At 36.1% G+C, this 18,878-nt stretch overlaps 1 protein-coding gene across 2 annotated transcripts in view; it reads right to left on the bottom strand.

The window, feature by feature from the left end:
• The window catches only part of SRBD1 (S1 RNA binding domain 1), a 229,504-nt gene that overhangs the window by 187,680 nt on the left and 22,946 nt on the right, over positions 1-18,878 (bottom strand). For both annotated transcript variants that reach the window (XM_065927372.1, XM_065927371.1), the window contains exons 5-9: positions 15,634-15,800; positions 11,658-11,775; positions 10,493-10,631; positions 6,367-6,463; positions 4,927-5,062 (exon numbers count right to left, since the gene is read on the bottom strand). In XM_065927372.1, coding sequence (XP_065783444.1) covers positions 4,927-5,062; positions 6,367-6,463; positions 10,493-10,631; positions 11,658-11,775; positions 15,634-15,800 — 657 coding nt within the window. The remainder of the gene's footprint in view (positions 1-4,926; positions 5,063-6,366; positions 6,464-10,492; positions 10,632-11,657; positions 11,776-15,633; positions 15,801-18,878) is intronic.

The raw sequence follows: 18,878 nt of genomic DNA, 5'->3' as shown, positions 1-18,878 counted from the left end.
CATGTTGTAAACAGATGTGCTGTTATCCTGGCTTTCTTTGTTGTTCCATTTATAGAGCATTGGTAAATGAGCATTGGCTTCAATTTCAAGTCACCAGCTGCATTAGTCCCTAACAAGAGAGACCGTATCCTTTGAAGCTTTGAAGCCAGGCATTTTTTCCTCTCTAGCTATGAAAGTCCTAGATGGCATCTTCCTCAAGTATAAGGTTGTTTTTTGTCTATAATGAAAATCTGTTGCTTATTGTAGCTACCTTCATTAACTATCTTAGTTAGATCTTCTGAATAACTTGCTACAGCTTCTACATTAGCATGTGTTGTTTCACCTTTTTTTTTTCCTTTTTTTTTTTTTGTTGAGCTGAACAGCACACAACGTCTTATTTCACCAACTAGGAACTGAATCTGTGCCCATGCAGTGGAAGTATGGAGTCCTAACCACTGAACCACCAGGGAAGTCCCCACCTTGCACTTTTAGGTTATGAAGATTGCTTCTTCCCTTACCTCATGAACCAACCTCTGCTAGTTTCAAACTTTTCTTCTGCAGCCTCCTCAACTTGCAGTCTTCACAGAGTTAAAGGTAGCTTGGCCCATGCTCTGGATTAGGCTTTGACTTAAAGAAGTGTTACTGCTGCTTTGATCTTCTATCTAGACCACTGAAAATTTCTCGATATCATCAAAAGGCTGCTTTACTTGCTTATCATTCTTGTGTTCCCTAGAGTAGCAGTTTCAGTTTCCTTCAAGACTATATCCTTTGCATTCACAACTTGGCTGCCTATTTGGCACAAGAGGCTATACAGTGGCCTATCTCAGCTTTTGACTTGTTTTTCTCACTAAACTTAATCATTTCTAGTTTTTGATTTAAAGTGAGAGATGTGCAACTCGTCCTTTCATTTGAACTCTTAGGGGCCACTGTAGGATAATTAAATGGCCTAATGGCAATATTATTGTATCTCAGGAAATACTGAGGTCCAAGGAGGAGACAGACAGGGGGACAGCTGATTGGTGAAGCAGTCAGAACACACATAGTATTTATCAATTCAGCTTGCTGTCTTATACAGGTGTGGTTATGGCACCCCAAAACAATTACAATAGTAACATCCAAGATCACTGATCACATATCACTATAACAAACAATGAAAAATTTTGAAATACTGTGAGAATTATCAAAATGTGACATAAGAGACATAAAGTCAGCAAGTGTTGGAAACTGGTGCCAATAGACTTGTATGACACACAAGTCGTCACAAACCTTCAATCTGTAAACCAGGCAGTATTTGCAAAGCATAACAAAGCAAAGCTCTATGGAATAAGGCATGCCTGTACTATACACATAAAATCTTGAGAAAACATTAATATAAGAGCAGAGGCCAGTAAACTATGGCCCATGGACCAAACCCAATCCAACAACTGTTTTCACATACAGAATTTTTTAAAAACATAACCATGTTCATTCACTTATGTATGATCTATGACTGCTTTCATGCTATAATGGCAGTAGTGTATTTGCAGGAAGAGCCATCTAGCTCACCAAGTCTAAAATATTTTCTCTGGTCATTTATAGAAAAGTTCTGCCAACTCCATACTAGACTAGAGAATAAGCTTCAATCAGCTAAAGGAAGACCAGAAATTCTTACCAAAAGAACTAAGGGCAAGCATTTCATGTAATTGAAAAGTTAAGATTAAAACAAGGATGGAATTAATTTTCATTAAGAAATACAAGTTGCAATCCTGACATCTAAGTAGACTTCAAACTAAAAAAAATTAAACAAGATAACACTTTATAAGGCTAACATGCTGGTTTTAGAACAGAACAGGGGAATACAAGCTGTTAAATGTGCTATCACCAAAGTGGTGGAGGAGGAAATTCTAAAATCCAAAGCTCTACAGAAGTTAACAAGCTGGAATAAACTGTCAGATTCAATTTTTTCATAACTCTGAAATCCAATCAAAAACTTACAACAATCAGAGGAACACAAAAATAAGAAAACTTACAACAAATAGAGGAACACTAAAAGAAAGAAGCTGCAGAATTTTGGTAAAACAGCACTTTTAATGTACCCACTCACCACCCTCCACTTCCAGTACAACAGTGGTGGTACAGATAATAGCTGTACCTTATTCTCAAAATGGACCTTATAAGATGGACCTTATTCTCAAAAATTTGTGATTTTTCGATCTGCTTCATGCTTCCTGAGGGTTTGGCTCAAGGACTTGCCTTTGTTTTGCCTGTCTCAGAGCTTCCCCAGGACAGATGTCATTTCCTGGGTGGTATCTGTCCAAAGTATTTAAAGGCAATGTGTTAGCTGCAGTCTCAAAGGTAAAGGGACGCTTGGGGATAAGGGATTATAATTAGAGCAACATCAGACAGACCAGAAAACTGGGAAAGGAAGAAGCCAGTAAATGAGACACTTGAGGGAAAGGGGCTTTTTAAAATTTCCGCATATTTTAGGGAATCTTAGAGGTCATGTGTCTTGTCTAGTATTCAGGACTAGACAAGACACTTGCTCTGAGAAGACCTTAAGCTTTCACTTCTGTCTGACCTTTGAGTTCCATGTAAAGAGGAAGTGAAGGCTAAGGTAGAGCTGTAAACACACTCACTAAACGTTGATGAATGTCCCAACAAAGAGCAAATATGCAGGACTGGGAGAGTGTTATCTGTTTTGGCTCCAGGAATTAAGGAAATCTCTGTCAAGTAACCAGATGTCAACTAAGCTAATGGACCAGAGACTTCAGTGTATTCATGATAGAGAATACAGACTACAGAAACAATTTAGAAGTCCCTAACAAACCACAAAATAATAATAGCAATAACAACAAATGCTGGTGAGGAGGAGAACCTAATTTTCAGTGTTGACAACTTATTCAAATTGGCATGTTTTAACAACAAATTACAAGGCAGGCAAACATTCACAGTAAAAAAGAAACTAATAGAAACTGCCTCTGAGGAAGCTCAGACCTTGGCATTAATAGACACACTTTAAACTGTCTAGTCAAGGCTATGGTTTTTCCAGTAGTCATGAATGGATGTGAGAGTTGGACTATAAAGAAAGCTGAGCACCAAAGAATTGATGCTTCTGAACTGTGGTGTTGGAGAAGAGTTTTGAAAGTTCCTTGGACTGCAAGGAGATCCAACCAGTCCATCCTAAAGGAGATCAGTCCTGAGTGTTCATTGGAAGGACTGATGTTGAAGCTGAAACTCCAATACTTTGACCACCTGATGCAAAGAACTGATTCATTTGAAAAGATCCTGATGCTGGGAAAGATTGAAGGCAGGAGGAGAAGGGGATGACAGAGGATGAGATGGTTGGATGGCATCACTGACTTGATGGACACGAATATGGGTAAACTCCAGGAGTTGCTGATGGACAGGGAGGCCTGGAGTGCTGCAGTCCATGGAGTCACAAAGAGTTGGACATGATTGAGCAACTGAACTGAACTGAAACTGTTATAAATATGCTCAGTTAAAGGAAACCATAAACAGAGACCTAAAAGAAACCATGAGAATGTTGTCCCAACAAATACAGAATATCAACAGAATTGGGAATCATAAAAAAGAACCAGAGAAATTCCTGAGCAAAGAAGTACAATCAATGAAATGAAAAATTTACTTAAGGGTTTCAATAGTCAATTTGAACAAGGAGAAGAATCAACTTGAAGATATGTCAATTGAGATTACAGTCTGAGAATAAGAAAGAAAAGAAATGAACAGAGCCTAAGAGACTCGTGGGATACTCTAAAGCATGCCAACACACATTTAACAGGAAACTCAGGAGAGAAAAGTGCTCAAAGAATATTTGAAAAACTAATGGCCATAATTTTTCCAATTTTGATGAAAAACATCTATCTACACAACCAAAAATCACAACAAACTCCAAGAAGAATAAACTTGGAGATCCACAGCAAGACAAATTATAATAAAATTGTCAAAAGAGAATCTTGAATGAAGAAAAGCACTTCACCATGTGCAAAGGCTTAGTAAGATTACCAGCTGATTTCTCGTCAGAACGATGTATGTCAAGAGACAGTGGGGTGACACACCCAAAGTGCTGAAAGAAAAAACTCAACCTAGAGCTCTGCACTCACAAAAGCTGTTTGCAAGATAAAAAAGAAAAAACCTGGAGACTGGTTGCACAATAATGTCAATATACTTAACATTACTGAACTATACCCTTAAAAACAGTTAAGATAGTAAAGCTTAAGTTATATGTATTTTGTCACAACTAAAAATCAATTTTAAAAAGAAGGAGACATTAAAATTTTCCAGATAAACAAAATCTGAGGGGGTTGACCCACCCTACATGAAACATAACAGGAAGTCCTCCAGGCCGAAATAAAATCTAGAGAGTAACTCGAAAGCATACAAAGAAGTAGAGGACACTGGTAAAGGTAGTTACACAGGTAAATATATGTATTTTTTTTCCTACAAGTTAAAGCAACATTCCATACATAGATATATAACCTGTAACTACAATTAGGATAAAAATTAGTAAAATGAAAAATGAGATTAAAAGATAGACATAATGACTATAATTTATATAACTAGCTGAGATTTCTCATACTTTATTCTAAATCAGTTATCTCTAATTTGTATTTCAAATGGAAAAGATCTAGAATTGAGCTCAAATCCAGATCAAATCTTTTCCTGGGAAGGAAAGTCTAATAAGAAACATCACCTGCCAGAGAGCCAAGATACCTAGTGTTACACTGTTAGCTCTGCTAATAATTCTCAGTATCATTTACTAACTTCTGTGGATCTTCAGATTTCCATTTGTGAAATGCAGAGGATATAAGAAAATTATAAAAATTTATATGAAGGAAAAAAGAAAATAGTTGATTGAAGAGTCTTTAATTTCTTAGTAAAAAAAGTAATAAATCTGAAGAATTATCATTATTACTACTATCAGCATGAATAAGCAGTTTCCTTATTTACCTGATGATGTTGGATGTTTCTTATATTGCATGAGAAGTTTTGATAGAGCTGAAACTTATCAACATCTTTTTCATTTACTTTTTTTGAGGACACTTTTGCCAAAGATGACTGGATGTGAATATATCTATCTTGGCACCTGTTCAGATACACAAGTATTCAATCACAAGTAGTTATTAACATGTATTTCAGTAAAGAAATACATTATACATAAATAAGATTAGCAAAAAACTAAACGAGAATTACCAAATAAGATTTTTTTATATTATGCTCAACAATAGAAATGATATTGACCCATGAAAAAAGGACTCCTCACCTATTCATGCTAGCACAGGTCTAGCATAGCACAGATCTATTTATGTATCAATGCAGTCCTCCTATAGATACCACCTGCAGTTATGCAAGAGACCAATAACTCTGGTCTAGATATCATCCTTTTCTAACCATTGAGTTACAGAGTCAGAACCAATTAAGGGGTAAAAACAGGGGAAACGATATGTCAGGACAGCTTCCAATGACAATTTACGAAATTGAACCAAATTTCAGCAGTATAGTTACTTATAAAAACACATTTAAAAACCTGCAATTCTTCTACTTCAACTCATTTCTGAGGGCCATTGAGAAAACAGAAAAATTTCTCCCTTATATCAACAAAAACCCTCATAAGCAACAGTAGTCAACTGGCTCATCTCCACCTTTGACCTCCTATGCACAGCTCACACAGCTAGAGATGTGGAGAGAGAGGAAGAACAGACCTCTGCAAAAAAAAAAAAAAAAAAAAAAGCCCTGTCTTTCGATATACAGAAGAAAAGGAACGCCAGAGTACCTAAAAGTAGGGTTTTTAAATAATGTCTTTTTTTTAGGAGGCATAAAATCCATAAACCCAAGTAGTGTCTAGGTCAAAAGGTTTTACTTTCTTATAAATTGGTGTGATATGGATACACTGCCCTCTCCATCAGCTAAAATTAATTTTGAGGTCATCACATTTATCCATACCTGATATTAAACATTTTCAAGGTAATCCAACCACTGATAAATACCAGAAATGAGACATTATAAAATGAAGTACATACATCACAATTTGCTTAAAAAGCAATGCCACCCACTCTAAATAGTTATGAATTGCTCTCTAGCATACACTGCATTATGCAGTGGTTTTTAAACTATGTTCCTCAGAGGTCTCTGCTGAGGTGCTTCAGAATAAGGAGGATGAACAGGCAGTGTTCCAGGCTCCATGCCCAGAATTCAATTAAAACAACTTTACTTTTATCTGTTTCATGTACTCAGGTTCTGTTGTTTGAACAAAGAGTTCTGCTACTAAAAATATTAAAAAAATGTTTAAGTCTGAAAGTAAAGTTTTAATGAGCACTGGAGTTAGCACTAACTGTGCGACCCTTAACAGCATGTGTCCACAGAGCAGAAAACTCTCCAAGAGTTACTCACAATTTCCGAATGAAGTCAAGTGTGTCTTTGTCTTTAGCAATCATGTCTGCTAAAATATGCTGCACTCCTGTTTCAATATCCTGGAGTGCCGAAAGCCCTTTAGGAGAAGGGTAAGAAGGAAAACAAAAGCAAGAACTAGAGATTGGCGTTTAAATCTATAATTAAATCACAATAAATTTATTCCAGTCAAAATAAAACCTTAAACTGACAAATTTAAGACAGAAAAGTATCACAGCAGTGACAAGCTTCCCTCAGCATTGAAAACAAGCCTTCAAAAACAGTAATACAGGGCCTTAACATACCATATAACCTAGGGGTAAAAAAATGCAAGTCTGGAGCCAGCTGCCTGGTCTAATCCTGGCTCCACCTCCCACCAAATGTGTGCTGGGCAAGTTACTTGTCCTCTCTGTGCCTCAGATTCCTATAAAAATGGTAATAATAGTATCTACTTCATGAATTATTTACAAATATTAAGTGCTGTTACAGGAAATACATATTAATAGTCATATAGCAAGGTATACTACCTCATTCCAGTTATAAAAATTCTCCTTTACAAGGAATTTTATTAATATTCCAATTTTGTTTATGCAGCATTTATTCACATTTTCAATGACCTATTTGAAATAGGTCTCAAATCTCAAATAAGCACAAAACAAGAGTCATTACGTGGCTGTTCATCTTTACAGTTAAACTGTCTACTAATGGTATGTTAAGTTCTCTCCAAGTGCTTTCATGTTGCTAATTTACAGCAGTGTGTCTTGTATATTATGGTCCCTGCAATATCAGCTTCTATACTAAGAAATCATTTGCAATGCATTCCTTCATTTCTTTTGTCGTTATTGTTCTATTTCCATTAAAGCTTTTTCTTGCATTAAAGCTTCAATTACACAGTATCATGTTTTTCTGAGAACACAGAATTAATGAGTAACAGGTGCAAAAGACAAAGAGCAGGACAGACTCACAGAATAATTAATAAAGAGGAAATGTCTTGTTGGGTTGCATTATGATAACTGATCTTAACTAACGTTGCAATTGCATTTATTTCAAGGAAATTTGGTAACTGAAATTAATGGGTATCCTGTTTACATTTTAAGAGAATTTCCCTACGATGCAATTTTCAGGAACAATCTTTGATTGGTGGAAGACTGTATATATAAGAACTCTGAACAGCTATGGCACATAGTAAGCAGTCAGTAGATGTCTGTTCTTATGTTAGCTTTCTCGCTAGACCAGTCTTTTTCCTAGAAAACTACTCATTATGCACTTATTCCTGGAGTCCAAAAGTACCTCAGAGTATCATCACTCAAAGTTCAATGGAGTACCAGGGTGAGAAGTCAATAGTAAAGGGGGAAGCTACAATGAGATCAATTAATGAGAGAGAACAGAAAGAGGAAATTATAGATTTGGTGATTATAACAAAGAGCTTTTGAAAAGTTCACATCATTGAGGAAGATACAATTTGTAAACCTTATGTATTTAATGAACCTTATATAATTAAAATTATTCAAAAGCTCTAGAACAATAGATTGTATAGTCTAGGGACCCTAAAATAAAATCATACTACATACTTGCTAATAATATAGATTCTAGACTGTGGTATTTTATTGTTTTACAGAGCACCCCAGATGATTCTGATAATCATTAAAGCTTAAAAAAAAACCATTGCTAGGGAGGTGCATCATACTACCTCAGTGCCAGAGTGCTAAACAGCAGGTGGAAACATTCAGTCATTCCAAAAGCTTATCCAAGTTACAAATCCCCATCTCAGTCCAACTAGGGAGAGAGAATTGGAAGAGAGTCTTGTGTGTTTTGAAAAAGCACCCTGTCTCATCAGACAGAATTGTTCATTGGGGCTTAATATAGCCAAGGATAACAAGAGTTCAAAAAGTTTAGCACCTCAGTAAAATCAGGAGAAAATAATGTCCAGAGAACCAGAAAATCATATCCCTTGCCTTGCAGTGAAAGCTTTACAGCTACACGCTCTTCAAACCTCCATAATTAAAAAACTGGACACTTCTCCTCAGCTTATCTGCACTAACACCATCTCATCTTACTTACAAAGGGGCAATTAGCTACTCCTCCCTGTATAGGGATATTCTGGATCTTCTAGGATGTAGTCCATTTGTAGCACAGCCTATCTTTCTGATTCGGACAAAATTCTTGTTGGTCTGTGGTAATTAAAAGTGCCTCCTATGTGTGTGTGTGGGGGGGGGGGGGGGGGGGAGACACAGTGCAATATCTGGTTTCTTAAATACTTCTTTGAGGAATGATGGGAATAAGGAAAATACTTATTTAGAAAAATAGTAAGGAACAGAGAGTGATCATGAGGATGTATGTAGCATAAAGAAGAAAGAGACAGAAGGGAAAAACATTCCAAGCAAACTTTGAAAAGCAATTCAAAGTTGTTTAGAATTGATTACAATACTGCATTTGTGATCAGAGTGAAAGAAAAAGAGAGAAGAGCAAACAGAAGAGTTCTGGTATGTGTGCTAGATGGGTTCTGGAACGTGTAACTGTGCTAGACCCTGACCTTCCCCATCATCAGAAGTATCACCTAGTGCTCATCATCAGATAGTACATGAGCATCACCCTGTAGGACAATTAAAAGATATAAGGTTATCAAACATACTGAATAGGAACTCAGCATGTGTGTGAACTAAGGAAAACTTTGTACCAGAGGAGGTGAAGAGTAGAAGGAACGGAAACAAACCAGAAGATAAAAATAAAACAAACTATAAATCATTGTGCATCTAACATTTTGAAAGCTCCAACATTTGTAATAAAACATACCATCACTGGGCTCAGATAGTCTCCACTGTGGCTTACCTCAATGCTTGGTTATATAGTTGCAGCTAACATTAAAATATTAAAGTTGCAACCATTTGAAAATATAACAGCAAATCCACATTAAAAAATTAAACTTGAATTTTACTTATTTCAACTCATTTCTAAATTCACATAATACAAATTTGCTTTTTCTTATCATTACTGCCCTTTTCAATGCAGATATTAAGGTGTGCGTATTTGGGTATGAGCAGATATTCATGTTTTCACAGAAACACATACTCAATTTTTCCAACTGCAAACCCGTATTTGCCGGATTACTTAAAAAAAAAACAAAACACAGGTTTCAGTACACTGCTCCTCTACAGTTTAGTACATCCTGCAGATTTTGTTATCAGAGACTGCCCCCTACAGACAATCTCCCAGCCTAAAGAACAGAAGGTCAAAAAGAACTAGAATGAGAGTAGTGATCACTTGAGCATCAATCTCCCCATTCAATCCTATCAGAGCACTCCTTGATAAAAGCCACCACTCTTACTTAAAAAGCTCTCACACTTCAAGGCTCATTTTGACAATAAAACCAATACACCTTGACATGTATCATTTGTCACTTTTCTTGGGTTTTTCTTAGAAATATCTCTCCTTTACCCCTTTCCTCTTTCATTCTCTCCTGTACATGTAAACACACTGAGCTAAGAAGATAGACTTCAGAAAATGACAAGCATTTTACTCATGGAGAGCAGATGTGTGGGAATAGGACTTTCTTTTACAATTCATGTCTGTCTGAATTCTTGAAATTCTTTCTAAAGAATAGATATGACTTTTTAATCATAAAATGCTTATAAGTTTTTAGAAATAGGATAAAGGTTTTAAAAGAATATAGGAGTATCTGCATAATTTTGGATGCACAGGGAATTCTTTAAAAAGAAAAGAAAAAAAGCAATTATCTTAAAAGATTAATAAAATTGAAAAATTAACTATGATAAAACTAAGACTATTTACCAAAGATAGCATAAAGAAAGTAAAAAGAGAAGTTACAAGTTGAGAGAAAAGATCTGTAACACATATAACTGAGAGAGAATATCTAAAAAATACTCACAGATTAATAAGAAAAAAGAAAAACAACACAACAGAAAAATTAGCAAAAGACTAGAACAGGCAGTTTATCAAAAAAAGGAAAGCTAAATGGCTAAGAAAGAGATATACTGGGATTTGTTTTATTAGAATAATTTGCCCTTTATATGCTATACTATTCTTTTCTATTACTTAATGAAACCATTTTTTAACCTAAGTTTTCAAATTAAAAAAGAAACAGGAGTGACCTCTTTAAACAAGTAAGTACCTTTCACATTGGGTCTAATGTAAGAGAGCAGATTCAGCTCCCCTGGATTCTCCAGCAGTGTCCTGGCTGCTCCTTCTAATCCCAGCTGCTTTGCTCTCTGGGCTTTGGTGCCTTTGCTACCAGTTTTATATGGCGCTGACTAGGGTAAAAAGTCAGAAAACATAACAAATCAATCAATTTTAAAAAGCAAAAGTTAAAATTAGGACACAAAATGAGAGGACATGCAAGAATACTAAAGGCATCCTCTTTTCAACTCTTTCTTCTTCCTTCAGAGAGGAATTAATACTAACAGAATACAAGTTGTATAAAAAGTTATTCCTTATCAAATGCTTTATACTTTCCTACATGCTTACAGTTAGCTATTTGCTTGGATTCATTCCCTTTAGAAACTCAGTGCTTGGAATGCAAGGACTACAAGTTCTCAACTCAAGCAAATTCCTCTAAAACATGTCCACACACAATGCTTCTACTTCTGAGTACATATTCACTACTCAACCCACCTCCACCTGGCTTCTTTTTCCATATACCTTGCTGAAAGTGGTATCACAAAGATCCATAATGATCCCCTAATTACCAAATAAACATTTTTCAGTCCTTATCTTGCCAAAACTCCCCGCTATATTTAATTACTTAACCACTGATCATTACCTCCTTCTATGACTCTGCCTCAATCCTATGGGTACCTTATCTCCTGACTCTCTTCATACTTCTTTTATTATTCTTTCCATGTCTGCTTCTTAGGCTATCCCTTCCTCCACCCATGCTTCAAAAGTTAGTGTTCCTCGATGGTCTACCCTGACCTACTTACCCTATGATCTTTTCCTTGAGTGAAATCTTCCATTTTCACGGCTCCAAATACCAACTACATGATGAAGACATTCACATCTGTGTCTCCAGTGTAGAACTCTCCCTCAAGCTTCTCACTTCTGATACCTACTCTTTTTCCTTACTCAACTGGGAATTCCTTGAACACAAGGAATCAGTCATGTTTGTAAACCCAAGTGACTATAGATGTTTACTGAATAAAAAATATTTTGTTGAATTAAATAATGATGGTGGCTGATGACTCTGTGGCTCTTTATTTCTAGCTATTCTTTAACTATAAAAAGACACAAATTATAATATATTCAGGTAGGTGTTACATTAAATAAAAAGGGTTCCTTACCACGTGTTCTAGTTCTTCAAAAGTCTTACAGTTCAGCAAAGCTTTTAGCAGGCACTCAGACATCTTCCCCTCCTTTTTAATTTTTTGGATTGTACTATGAGCCTTCTTTGCAACAGCCCTGAAAATAAAAATTTTTGTTATATAAAATAATATTGATATTATGGGCTTCCCTGTGGCTCAGCTGGTAAAGAATCTAACCACAATGTGGGAAACCTGGGTTTGATATTATATTGATATATTATATTCTAACACTCAGATCTCATTTAAGTTTTACCAATTGTTCCTATAATAACTTTGATACTGAATTCAGCTAAGAATGAGTTTTACGTAATTGCTATCTGTCTGCAATCTCCTTCAAGCTGAACCAGTATTTTAGTCTCTCCTTGATTTTCAAAATCTTGATATTTTAGAATATATTATTATTAAAACCTCTCATCCTATTTTATTACCTGTTATTATTTATAATCTCTGTGTAATAATGGTACTGCTAAAATGACAGGCAGAAAGTTAGAGAGATGATAATATAAATTAGTAAAAATGATTGATGGAGAAGAAAACTAAATCTACCTATGAAAAAAACCCAGAGGCAGAAGATTGTAAGTTAAACAGGAAGAAATATGCAGTCCTTTGTCCCTTTTACATGCCTGATAGACCAAGATTGCTTTCAGAGACTGAAGTCTACCAGGATCACTTTGACAAAAGGCAAGGATCCACTGACTTGCATATAAGGGAGAGGCGAGGCATCTTCAGAGGAAGTTTACTGTCCATAACCATAATCATTTTTTAATTCACTTTTTTAACAGAGACTCTCAGTAAGAAATATATTTTACCCTGCAATCCAATATATACACATGTAATTTCATATTCATTAGGTTTGTGCAAAAGTAACTGGGGTTTTCAACCATGAATTTTAAATCATTATAACTAGGCTCAAACACATCTTTATTAATCAAAACAGGAACCATTACAATCAATACATTTTTAACAATGAGAAATAAGCTTGCTCTTTTGTGCAGCATAAAAATCTGTGCTTTGGGATTCGACAAACTCCGAAAAAGCATTTTCTGTCTCCTGCTGGTTGCAGAAGCATTTTCCTGCAAAAGTTGTTGAGATGCTTAAAGAAGTGGTAGTCAGTTCATGACAGGTTAGGTATATGCTACATGAAGCAAAACTTCATAGCCAATTCATTCAACTTTTGAAGTGTTGGTTGTGCAACGTGCAGTCAGTTGTTGCTGTAGAGAAGAATAGGGTCCTTTCTGCTGACCAAAGCCAGATGCAGGCATTGCAGTTTTCAGTGCATCTCATCAATTTGCTGAGCATATTTTGCAGATGTAATGGTTTCACTGGGATTCAGAAAGCTGAAGTGGATGAAACACCACCAGACAGGGACCGTGACCTTTTCTTGGTACAAGTTTGGCTTTGGGAAGTGCTTTAGAGCTTCTTCCCAGTTCAACCACTGAGCTGGTCATCACTAGTTGCCATATAAAATCCACTTCTCATCACACGTCACAATCCGATCAAGAAATGGGCCATCGTTGTGCACAATAAGAGAAGACAACACTTCAAAACAATGATTTTTTAAATTTTTGGTCAGCTCATGAGGTACCCACGTTATCAAGCTTTTTCACCTTTCCAATTTGCTTCAAATGCCAAATGACCAGAGAATGGTCAATGTTGAGTTCCTCAGCAATTTCTCATGTAGTTTTAAGAGGATCAGCTTTGATGATCCTCTCAATTGGTCGTCGTCAACTTCCAATGGCTAGTCACAATGCACCTCAGCTTCAAGGCTTTCATCTACTTTGCAAAAGTTCTTAAACTACCAATGCACTACATGCTCATTAACAGTTCCTGGGCCAAGTGCATTCTGATGTTGGGAGTTGTCTCCACTGCTTTATGACCCATTATTTTCAACTCAAATAAGAAAATCGCTCAAGTCTGCTTTTTTGTCTAGCATCTTTTCTACAGTCCAAAATAAATATAAACAGTAATAAGTCATCAGCAAAAAAAACATAAAGTGAGAAATGCACATTAAAAAGATGTATAACCATAACCACATTTATTAAGAATGTATTTCAATATCAAAGAGCAAATTTCAACAATGCGAAAACCAGTTACATTTGCAGCAACCTAATAATAAAGTTATATAAACATATGATAGTTTCATTAAACAATATTTACCTTTACTACAGAAACTGCACTTATATTTCCTATTCTCTATTTCATTTTTGTTAAAGTGGTAATGACCCATTAAATTAGTTTCACTACTGATTGATGAGCAACAGTTAACATATTGAAAACCATGCTCTAGTCATAGAAAAAAGCTTAAGAAAAACAGATACCATACCTAATTACCAAAAAGAAATCTCTGTATGACATAAAAAGATTTTCTAAGTCACTACTAATCAATGCCACACTTACTTAGAGAAATAGTCCTCTACTAATATTTAATGTATTCCTTTATTAACAGATGCCCAGAAATTGAATTCTATTGCAGCTGAAATGCTTTTTAGAGAAAAAGAAAATAACAGTAATCTTGACATACAGCTCCTATCTGTCCCTCACTCAACAAAAAACTAATTGGTAGAATACTTTTAATTTTTTTTAAGAAAACTATTCCTGCTTGTTTGTGACACTTTCCCCAATTTCACACCCCCTAATCCTTAAATTTTCTTCATTACTTTGCCTTCAACCAAACAGAGAGCTTACTTCAGAATTTGTAAACTGCTAGACTTCTAGACGTGGCCTAAAGATGATTTTGCTTGACCTACAAAATTTTTTACATCAAAATTCAGATTACTAGTTTTTCAAAAATGGGAAGATCCAGCAATTTGAGTAGAGAAGACTGCATACTATGATCTGCTGGAGATAAGCAGTGGCTGGCCCTCTTAAACAGAACCTGTCATCTCCGATTTGCAGCCCTTTGTGCTTGATTATATTAGACTAGCCCTGGAAGATCTGACTCAGAAACCACTTGATTAAACTGTCATTTATATTTCTGGGTTGGCTAATTGATTCTGCTTCTCAATGAACTATAACTTCCCACATATTAACATTTGAATCCTCCTGGCACCAAAAGAAATTCCACAAAAGGGATAGAAATGTTAGTGAGATGCAAGTCCCTTCAAAATTATTAGGCTTGTTCTACAAATAAAAATAAACCTTAGCACTTTTAGAATGGCTTGATGGTAGGATTATATCCAATTTAAATCAGATCCTTGTTAGAGAACACAGGTATCAACAACACAGCACCTGGCATGTAGGATACATGTAGTAAATAAATGAATGGGGAAGAGTGTTTAAATAAACTCTACTGAATAATACAATCAGATACTTATAGTCTCTGGTATGCTTATTTCTGAGTTCTTACAATAAGTCCAGAGGAATATTTTTAAAGGGTGTTTTCCATTCTATAATCATAAACAAGTTATAATCCACTACCATCAAATTACTATAAAAGAATACTTTTATATTACTTTTAAATTCTTTTAAATTACTTTTAAAAGAATAGAAAAGGGAAATATACATTTTTCCTAGCAAACTTGATACTGTCAAAGAACTCTCCATTTAGTAAGTTATTAAGAGGACAGTTTTACAAAAGCTATTGAAGATTTAGATGAAACTGTATTTTCCTGAGTTTCCTGCTGGTAATTCTCATTTTGCCATTATGCAAAATCACTTCTGTGAGAGAAGATGACATTCAAACTCACAGTAATAATATAAACCACCTTCTGCAGACTCCTGCCCGAGCTATGCAGGAACACACCAGCAGCGGGGCTCTGAGTGCCTCAATAAGGAACAGGAAGCTGGCTTCCTCTCTTAGGGGGGGACTGACTATACTCAGATCACAATAACTCAAGAAAGCAAAATATTGGAACTGTTAAAACATACTATCATTCTCTTTCTCACTGTTTCCCCTCATTGGCTCACATACCCTCTTTCTCCTTACACAAAGCTCACCCCTTCCCAGGTTTCTTACCGTAGCTCCTCTAGAGTTTGTTGAACTTCTCTCAAGGAATCAGCATCAAGATTATTAATAAGCTCTTTTCGATAACGTATAATGAAGGGAATTGTGTTATCATCATTAAAGAGACGAATAATATTGGCACAAACCCAAAGCTCAACATCAGTTCTCTCAGATAAAACCTGCAAATTAAGCACATCTAGTGATTTAAAACCCTGAAAATTAAACATCTGTATTATAACATATGGTTTAAAATATAATATGAAATGTTTTCCAGTCACTTAGAAAGTAACTGCTGTGGTTTTAAAAAGAGAAAATTGCATGAAATATAGAATATATATTGATAATCACATAATAGACATTTCACTAATTCAATAAAACCCAATAAAAACCACTTTGTATCATCCAGATTCTACAGGGCTCAACGAGATATGCATTTTTAACCTTTCAGATTGGCATCAAAGATTAAAAAGTTGGTAACTCGTTGTGTTGGCATAAATGATGGGAAAAGGCACTTTCAATTATTGCTAATGAAAAAGTATAATGCTATAACCTCTGGAGGAAGAATAATCGGCAGTATTTATCAAAATTTATAATGCATAAACTCTATGATCCAGCAATTACACTCCTAGGAATTTTGTTCTGACATATTCATACTTCTGGAAAATGATACTTATTTACAGTGATATTTTTTGAAGAACTTTTTCTAGAATGGTAGAAGTCAGCAAAAACCAGTCTACAATGGGGAACTGGTGAATAAATTATACACCCATGGAGAAGAACACCATGTAACTTACTCTTTTATGAACTGATATGGAATGAATTACAAGAACTTGGAACACGGCTTATTTGGGGGAAAGGTAATTGGTTGACTTAGAGCTAGGGCAGGAAGATCCTTCTGTATCTTTGGCATTTTCTATGATTCCCATTTACCACATATTCAAAATAATTTTTTTTTTTTTTAAGTCTATAGGTCTCAGCAAAAGGTACATGTAAGCAGAAAAGTTCAGAGAAGTCAGCCTGGAGAACAGAAAAAATAAAATGCAATTTCAGTCACTGTTCTCAAAACCTAAGTGGATTTTTAAAATAAAGCATGAAAGGCCTAAGTTTTATTATTATTTCAATCCAAGATATGCCAAAAATTAAAGAAAAATTCAAAACTTATTAAAGAATTGTTATTATCAACTGGTCGACAAAATCAAGGCAATATATAAAACAGACTACATTTCGAAACAACAGATGAAATAAATGTCTGAACTCCAGAGACTATCGAGGATACTTTCATTCCTCTGTGTACCTGAAATCCTTAGGCCTACATCTTATGCATTCTGATGAATTAATACCAACTCTCTGGTGAGAAAGTCAGCTTCATATCTCCAGCCCTTGCTCTCTTCTGTATGAGCTCTGGACTCATTTTAAGTAAGTTACCTGATGTATTCTCTTGAAAACCTATTAGGCACCTCAAACTGCATTCATAAAAGTATTACTCTTCATTTCTTCCCCACAGCCCAGACTGTCTTTTATGGTTCTCCTTCCAGGCTTCTTAGGTAGCACAGTGCTAAATAATCCACCTGCCAATGCAGGAGATGCAAGAGACATGGGTTCGATCCCTGGGTTGGAAAGATCCCCTGGAGTAGGAAATGACAAGCTGCTCCAGTATTCTTGCCTGGAGAATTCCATGGACAGAGAAGCCTGGCGGGCTACAGTCCATGGAGTCGCAAAGAGCTGGGCACGACTGAGTAGCTGAGCACAGCACACACTCTCCTTGTATCCACTCCAACCCCATCGATGCCAATCTCCACAAAACAGTAAAGTTACCTTTTCAAAATACATGACAGATCATGTTACCTGATCAGTCAAAACCTTTCAGTGATTCCCATAGCACTGAAGATTCCAAAGTCCCTACCATAACCCAAAAAAATACTGGCCTCCTCTCCAGCCTCATCTTATCCAGTCCTCCCCTCATTAGAAGCCAGCCCCATTGGGCTGCTCCTAGAACAATGTTCAGTTCTTAGAACAAGCCCAGCTATTTTCCTCTTCAGAGGCCTTCATGTGGCTGCTCCATCATTCAGAAATGCTCCTTTTGCTTGGTATCATCCCTGACCCCTACAAAATCAGATATATCAGTATTCTTGGATCCTTGTACCTTGTTTCCTATTCCAGCTCACATCACTTTATGCCACAGAAACTTTCCAGGATGCTGTGGTTATCTCCCTCAACACCACCTCCCCATCACGTATTGGCTTTGTGGCCTGAGCACACTTGATCTCAGCTCCACCCACACAGCACTGTGCTCATCAGCCAGCTGGTTTAGAATCATAATGGCCAGAGTGTAGCCAGAGATTAGTCTAGTCCACATGCAGCTCAAGATCTGGCCTAGAATGCTGGACCTATATACATGTCTTCCTCTGGAAAAATAGTTTGTACCAGTACAATACTGAAGCTGGCTGGTAATGCTAGGAGAATCATGGACAGACTGTTGCAGTGAACTCACTGAACTTTCAATGTGTCTTCTTCATTGCTAAAGCTAGTTTGAGATGTGTTTTCTCTCACTGCAACGAAAAGCATTCTAACAATGTCCTCAGTATCGCTGTGTACTCCCTATCTAATGTTATCAAGGAAGCAAATTGAACTTCTAAAATGTCTGTTCTTTCCCTTCAAGCTCCCTTTCTGCTATTATCTTCTTTTATCCAAACCACAGAGCAGTTTTTTCATTCTCTATGTCTTCCACCCAACCTCTCTGCACTACTACTGATTATGTTTCTAAAATACATATATAAGTCCCTTAATTTTCTCCTCTTTTTTTTCTTTTGAACATAAGCTCCACTGACTTTTATCTAACTACTAGTAAAAGTCAAATCACTGTAGCATAGCTTTAAAATTCCTTCCCAAGCTTGGTCCCAAATTTCAGGAATAAACAATCTAGAAGGGAAGATAAAATGTTAATGTACATAAGTACAAATAAAACAGAACACACCAGGAAATAAGTGGTCTCTTATTTCCTGAGAAGAAGAAACAGATGTCTCTGGTGTAATCAATACTATAGGGGTAGCATTTCAGTTTGCCCTCGAAAGGCCAAGTTCTGAAATACAGACATAAGCCATGAATATGACAAAAACAATCATTACTTTGGAACTGGGGGATTGTTAGGATCCATGGGTTCTCACTAACCTAAACTAGCCAGACCCGCATCTGAATAGTACTAGGTCCTAACAAATCCAGAAGTGTCATGTGTATTAAGGGGTCGCTGCTTATGCAAA

This window comes from Muntiacus reevesi, chromosome 3 (genome assembly GCF_963930625.1).
Source record: "Muntiacus reevesi chromosome 3, mMunRee1.1, whole genome shotgun sequence".
NCBI classification, from domain to species: domain Eukaryota; kingdom Metazoa; phylum Chordata; class Mammalia; order Artiodactyla; family Cervidae; genus Muntiacus; species Muntiacus reevesi.
Note: the sequence above shows the minus strand (reverse complement) of the source record. Positions and strands in the feature narration are given on the sequence as shown.